The sequence below is a fragment of the Budorcas taxicolor genome, chromosome 4, assembly GCF_023091745.1.
Source record: "Budorcas taxicolor isolate Tak-1 chromosome 4, Takin1.1, whole genome shotgun sequence".
Taxonomy (NCBI): domain Eukaryota; kingdom Metazoa; phylum Chordata; class Mammalia; order Artiodactyla; family Bovidae; genus Budorcas; species Budorcas taxicolor.
The window spans coordinates 80,043,914-80,051,319 of NC_068913.1; the positions used below are offsets into that span (position 1 = coordinate 80,043,914).

The 7,406-nt window shown below is 44.3% G+C and overlaps 1 protein-coding gene across 1 annotated transcript; it reads left to right on the forward strand.

Moving 5' to 3' along the window:
• The first annotated feature begins 1,010 nt into the window (after positions 1–1,010).
• C4H7orf25 (chromosome 4 C7orf25 homolog) lies at positions 1,011–3,764 on the forward strand. Its single transcript, XM_052638869.1, has 2 exons — positions 1,011–1,138; positions 2,062–3,764. The coding sequence occupies exon 2, from the start codon at positions 2,083–2,085 to the stop codon at positions 3,346–3,348; it is 1,266 nt and encodes a 421-aa protein (XP_052494829.1). The 5' UTR covers positions 1,011–1,138; positions 2,062–2,082; the 3' UTR covers positions 3,349–3,764.
• The last annotated feature ends 3,642 nt before the right edge of the window (positions 3,765–7,406 follow it).

The window sequence follows — 7,406 nt, forward strand, 5'->3', positions numbered from 1 at the left end:
TTTACGGGGTCGCAGAGTCGGACACGACTGAGCGACTTAACTGAACTGAAAGCAGCAGGCAGGCATAGGATACATTTTAACTTCAAATTCTCTAATTTTTAGAATGAGGGCTTAAAGACTTCTTTGGTGGCTCAGACGGTAAAGCGTCTTGCCTACAATGCGGGAGAACCGGGTTCGATCCCTGGGTTGGGAAGATCCCGTGGAGAAGGAAATGACAACCCACTCCAGTATTCTTGCCTGAAAATCCGATGGACGGAGAGCCTGGTAGGCTACAGTCCATGGGGTCGCAAAGAGTCAGACACAACTGAGCGACTTCACTTTCTACTTTATGGGTGACTCTGGACACTGTAGCAGGGTTAATGTCAATTTCTCAGCCCTTCGGAAGCCACTGACCATTTGTCTTTAGAAAGGCAGAGGATCTATGTATGACACTGCAGAGCCCGTGATGATGCAGTGGTGAATGCTTTGGCTTGGAGTCAGAAGTCTCAGCTCCAGGACTTACCAGCTGTGTAACCTCTGACAAGCCTCTCCTGCCAGTTTTCTGTTAAAATGAGCCAAGCATTTGCTACAACAACCGTCGTCTGGCACTCTAGGGATTTGAGCTTGACGGCAAAGAGATGTGCTTAGCCCGAGGAGGGGAGCTGGGCGCCACCGGGAAATTTTCTCCACCAAAAGGCACCGACTTCCGCCCCAGGCAAAGTCTTAACTATTAGATTAAATGCTAGGGTGCTGGTTCAGCCAACCAGGCACCCTGGGCATCGAGCAGTCGGTGTCCAGTGGGAGAGGCGCGGTCCTGAAAGTTCCACCCTGCCCCTCCCCTAGAGCCAAAAAGCCGCGCGTCCCTGGGTTCGCTCCGCGGCGGCAGTTAAGAAAAGTCGGTGCCATCAACAAACATGGCCGCCATGCTAGCGTCAGCCCCGCTCTCGAGGCCGCGCTGCCGCCTGGGAATCGCGGGCTCGGCGTCACCCGGCGCGGGGCCACGTGACACGTTAGGCCCCCTGAGGCGGTAGGGCTTGCGCAGGCGGAGCAGCTGCGGAGGCCTGAGTTGGGTGGGGGCTGCCGGGTGAGGTTTCCTGGCGGGTCCCGGCCTCGCGTGCACGTGGCCCCCTGCTTGCGCTCGCAGTTCTGGGCGCTGTCGGTGAGGAACCGGGGAAGGGGAGAGGGTACGGGGCGCCCCTTCTGAGGTTCGGAGGGGACTTAACTGGCTTGGCCCCTCGGGGAGGGTGGTGGGCGCCGGGCCGCCGAGCCCCCTCCGCCCGCGCCGCAGACCCGGCGCTGGTCGCGGGGGATTTTGGAGCCACAGCCCACCCAGCGGGGCCAGCGGTGCAGGTGGACCCAAAAGGGCCGAATGCCCGCTTGGAAGGGCCCAGTGACCTCAGGCCCGCCCGCTCGGGCCGCTGCGGGCTGCTCCGTGGAGTTTATCTTCAGGTTTTTCTTTTGGAATGGGAGCTTCAGGCAAGTCGGTGGGCTCCTTCGGTCTTTAGAAATAGGCTGGGTTGACGTCACAGGCAGGAACAGGCAGTCTTGATTGCTTGGCGCGTGTACCATATGCCCCTGGGAATTACGAGGTAGGAGGTTGAAGGAGACCCAAGTATGAAAAGCTTAGAGTGCTCAATTTAGGAAAGTCTCTTGTTTTGGATAATTTTTTTTTTTGGACAATTTTTTAACCAGCTAGTCTATGTGGATACTTTAACCATTTTATCGTGACATTCCGAGCCTTCTAAAATATCTTGACAGCCAAATAGTAAGGCTGCTTATAAGGAAATTTCTTATGTAGCAGGTTGCCAGCCCGCTGCATTTTATCCTAACCTGGGTTATATTGTGGATCCCAAGACTTTAAAGCTGAAAAAATGAAAGTGTAGAGTCTTGAAAACCAGCGTAGGTAAGAAGTTCGGAAGTACAGCTGTCATCCTTTCTTTAGCTCTCAGAAGAGGAAGTCACTCCAGACACCCAGAATCCCAGGTTCATAGTCTCGGGGCCTCCATAATCTTTGCTGTCCGATTGAAATCTTACAGTCCTGAGTGAAAAACTGCTTGCGGTTGGTTTGTTTTGTTTTCATAGGAAAGGAATAATGCTGTCAGCATGTCTGCAAACTCCATGCTCTGTGAACGCATCGCCATAGCCAAGGAACTGATCAAGAGAGCAGAGTTACTTTCCAGATCAAGAAAAGGGGGCATCGAAGGTGGGGCCAAGCTGTGCAGCAAGTTGAAGGCGGAATTAAAATTCTTACAGAAAGTAGAAGCTGGAAAAGTAGCTATTAAGGAGTCTCACTTGCAGAGCACTAACCTGACACACCTCAGAGCCATCGTGGAATCAGCAGAAAACCTGGAGGAAGTGGTCAGTGTTCTCCATGTCTTCGGTTACACAGACACCTTTGGAGAAAAGCAGACCCTTGTGGTGGATGTTGTTGCAAATGGTGGTCATACTTGGGTGAAAGCCATTGGCCGCAAGGCTGAAGCTCTGCATAATATTTGGCTGGGCAGGGGCCAGTATGGTGACAAAAGCATTATTGAGCAGGCTGAAGACTTCCTCCAGGCCAGTCACCAGCAGCCCGTGCAGTATAGCAACCCTCACATCATCTTTGCATTTTACAATAGCGTCTCCAGCCCCATGGCAGAGAAGCTGAAAGAAATGGGCATATCAGTGAGGGGGGACATAGTAGCAGTGAATTCTCTGTTAGATCACCGTGAAGAGCTCCAGCCCAGTGAGAGTGAATCAGATGATGAGGGCCCTGAACTTTTGCAGGTGACCCGGGTAGATCGAGAAAACATCCTAGCAAGTGTCGCGTTTCCTACAGAAATCAAGGTGGACGTGTGCAAAAGAGTCAACTTGGACATTACTACTTTAATCACCTACGTATCTGCCCTCAGCTATGGAGGCTGCCACTTTATCTTCAAAGAAAAAGTGCTCACGGAACAAGCAGAGCAGGAGAGGAAAGAGCAGGTTCTGCCACAGCTGGAGGCATTTATGAAGGACAAGGAGTTGTTTGCTTGCGAATCTGCTGTCAAGGATTTTCAATCTATTCTAGATACCTTAGGAGGACCTGGGGAGAGAGAGCGAGCTGCGATGCTGATTAAGCGAATTAATGTGGTCCCAGACCAGCCTTCTGAGCGTGCCTTGAAACTAGTGGCTAGTTCCAAAATTAACAGCCGCTCATTAACAATTTTTGGGACAGGAGACAACCTGAAAGCCATTACAATGACTGCCAATAGTGGTTTTGTCAGGGCTGCCAACAACCAGGGTGTTAAGTTTAGTGTGTTTATCCATCAGCCCAGAGCACTTACTGAGAGCAAAGAGGCCCTAGCTACCCCCTTACCAAAGGACTGCACAACTGACAACGAACACTAATGATATCCTTTATTGTCATGGAAATAAGTTATTTATACCAAAGCCTGTGTCTCCCCATCTTAATTGGAAAAAAAAATCTATGGTAAAATTAATACTTAGAACTCTTATTAAATCAGTTGATGGTGTGTCTCATCTATAAAGTAAATAACCTAAAATAGAAAAAGCATAAGAGACAACCGTATTTATCAAACTGGCTACGTTATAATTAGAGCAGAAATACATCTCTGTAAGGCTTGCAGCTGTATCACAATACTTTGATTTGTTTGATTCAGTAGGGCTCCATCTCCCCAATGGTAATCGCATCTCTTGACTGTAGCTACATTGCATCTCGCATTAAATATCGAGCAACCTCTGAAGCTTGCTTTTCATTATATTGATTTAGCATTTGGTACGGGTTGAGCCTGGGAATTAATTGTTTACAGATAATTTTAGATTCCAAAATTATGGCCATTATTAACAACAAAAAAATACTGATTGCTATCTGTTAGGGTCTAGCCTGGTGGTTATGTACGTTAACATAGAAGGAAACAGTGAAGTCTGATCACAAGAGTCCCATGAATCTGAAATACCGTTGTAAAAAGATAGACAACAGTCATACTACTGCACACCTAAGATGTGGAAGGTTAAATGTTAATTTGAATAGATTGAAAAATATATAAAATAATTCAGATTTTACTTATAAATAGCCCCCACATGACCAGTATTTGGATTATAGATACTATTCTTGTGCAAGTGGCAAGGGATAGGCACATTATCCCATTACGTCTCTCTCATGAAATAGCCCCAGGGAGATTCATGCCTGCTGCATGATACAGTTGTAATTAAAAAGAATTTTCATGTCCGTTTGTGCTAGGTGTTTTATTAATGTGCAGCGAAAAGAAATTAGCAAAGTAGATAATGTATTTACATTTAAAAAATCAGGACTTAAGTCTTAAAGCTGAAGTATTAACTTGTGCTGAGTGTAGGAACCAGCGTTAAGAACTTGATTTTGTGATTCTACAGCCTGGCCTTTTCTACTGTGCCGACCCCTATTTTGTGAGTAAACTTATTTCCAGCCACAGTGTTAAGTAGGTGAAATGTGATTGGGGGTGCCTGTGATAATGGAAATGAAATGCAAAATTAAGAGTATGGGATGTTTCTCTAGGAGAGATTTTATTACTAAACACATTTGCTAGGGGGAAATGGCTGTGATTGGGACTCCAATTTAGTGTAGAGAGGTAGATTTAACTCATTGCAACAGAAATTGTCTAGTGTTAGAAATTGCACTTAAGCCTTCTCAAGTACCTAGTAAAGTCCTAAAGTATTGATCCTTGGTACTATTAAGTACCTAGCGTTATAACAGTTTTTGGTACAAAAGATGAATAATTGCTCTTTGCTCTAAGGAGTTCTTAGTCTGGACTGGAGGTGAACAATTGAAGTATAATTAATGTGCTGAATTTTTGAAAATAATGTTTAAAATACTGTGGAAACAATAAGGGAATAATTCTTGGTGTGGGGAGCAGAAGTCAGAGAGGAAGTAACCTCTGAGGGGTTTGGGTGTGAGGTTTGACAAGAAGTATACAGGGCATGGATGGAGGTACAGAAGTCTGACTATGAGGTTCTGTCCAGAGTCCAGGCATGTGGACACTATAAACCTGGAGGTGAAGCTAGAAAAGCAGGCCAAGTTCTCTGAAGAGTTTGGCATTAGAGAGCCATTGGTGACTTTCAAGATCTGGTCAGGATCAAATCTCTTAGGAAAACAACAAAAACTTGTAGTGTGGAGGAATAATTGAAGGAAGGAAAGATAGGATTATAAAAATGATAGTGCAATATGGTGGGATATAGTCATGGCTCTGTACTAGATGCATTCAAGGCGTGCAAGCTCAGTTGTGTCTGATTCATTGTGACCCCCGTGGCCTGTAGCCTGCCGGGCTCCTCCGTCCATGGGATTTTCCAGGCAAGAACACTGGAGTGGGTTGCCATTTCCTTCTCCAGGGGATCTTTCCAACCCAGGGCTCAAACCCTGCATTGCAGGTGGATTCTTTACCACTGAGCCACTGGGGGAAGCCCATTCAAGGCAGTTGTCCTAATACTTATTCCTTTGTTGAATAGACATTTACCAAGTGCCTGCCATGTCAGATGGCATGCCACTGAAAAATAGAGCAATATAATTTTGGGTGTCAAACAGGAAATAGAACCAATACTAAAAAGTAAACCAAATTGAATCACTTTCAAGTGAGGGGCCAGCATGGAGAATAAATGTGGTCCATATAGTAAGAGAAGACAAGTAAAAAAACACAAGGGAAGCAATAAAACCAGAAAGCACAACGTAAGAGTTACAAGACCAAGAAGGATATAAAACATCTTTGGAGAAGATTAATTATATGGAAATATACAATAGATATATACTATTTTAGTAAGCTTAGAAGTTAGCCATGCTCCCTATCAGGTTGAGATGTCATCTCATTAAATTCTAAATCAGCTCAGAAAACATGTTTATTATTTTTCTAACACCATGTGACTGATTCTGGAGGAGCCAAGAGAGTCTTTGGAATAAATTGATGAAAAGATACTTCAAAATATCAAAAAAATGATTTTCTTAGAGAATAGTTAAAATTGAAGAAGAACTAAAAAACCTACTTAACCCATAGTCATTGAGACAATTGCTAAAATAGTTAATGACCTCCTCCAAATTTCCAGGTCCAGTTAACCTCCTTTAGGTAAGTTTTGCTTATGTTTAAATGTAAAATAATCTTGCTCTGAAAAATAATATGAGCAAACTGACACATGACAGATACTTGATAAATGTTTATTAAATGAATGTATCATGTCAGTTCTGCCCTAAACAATTTGTGGTGATGAAAATGTTTTGGAATTAGATAAAGTTGGTAGTTACACAACATTATGAATGTAAGCCAGTTAGTTTTATGTTTTCTGAATTTCACATCAATTTAAAAAATAGTACCCTGTAAGTAGGGTAGAAATATTTCAAGTATGACGTGTTCCAGTTACTCCCACTCCTTTGCCCCAAAATGAGAACTTTGGCTGTTCTGTTTGAGGACAGGGCCCTTGTGACGGCCTGCAGCCCTGTGGCTATATCTTAATTCAGGTAATTGCAGGCCAGTTGCCTCAAATCATTGTGTGTGTGTGTTCAGTTGTGTCCAGCTCTTTGTGATGCCATGGAATGTAGTCCGCCAGGCTTCTCTGTCCATGGAATTCTCCAGGCAAGAATACTGGAGTAGGTTGCCGTGCCCTCCTCCAGGGGATCTTCCCGACCCCGGGATTGAACCCGAGTCTCTTATGTCTCCTGCATTGGCAGGCTGGTTCTTTACTGCTAGTGCCACCTGGGAAGCCCCCAGATACACTACCAGCCAATTGAGTCATTTGTACACTTGATTTGCTTTGAATTACTTTACACTTTTTGACTGTTTTTCTTAGTACGTTTCTCCATCTTTTTATTGACTTACATGTACTCTTTGTATAGTATGGACATGAGTCTTTTATCTACTGTGCATTGCTAAATCTTCTAGTTTGCCTTTGTGTGTGTGTGTGTGTGTGTGTGACTGGGAAAGTGCTGTTATGTTTATGAAACCCTATTTCCTTTCTCTCCTGAGCACACAGTGGAAACACATCTCTCAACCTCCTCTGAAATTAGTTGTGGCCATGGAATATGAGTGGGGCATATGCACCACTTCCAGGCTTGGCTCTAGAACTTCCCTGATCCTTTGTACTCTTCTTCTCATTTATAATCAGATACTAAAAATTCTGTGGTGGATTCTGATCCTGGGAGCATTTCTGCTGTGTGGAATTGAATCACGCTCCCATTTTTTCTTCATTGATGAACTCTATGCAGGTTTTAGGGGCATTATGTTATTATATCATTGTATTTTGAAAGGACTTTGGATGTGACCTATTCTTTTCAGTCTCTTTCCATAGTTTTGGCTGACTCTTTGGATCTTCCTAAGAAGAAAGCAGTATAGACATTCATATGAAAGATTTTCCAATTTAGACATTAGGATTATCCCAGGAGACAAACACTTTTAATCTGAAAGATTTCATTCCAGGAAATAATTTTGTTT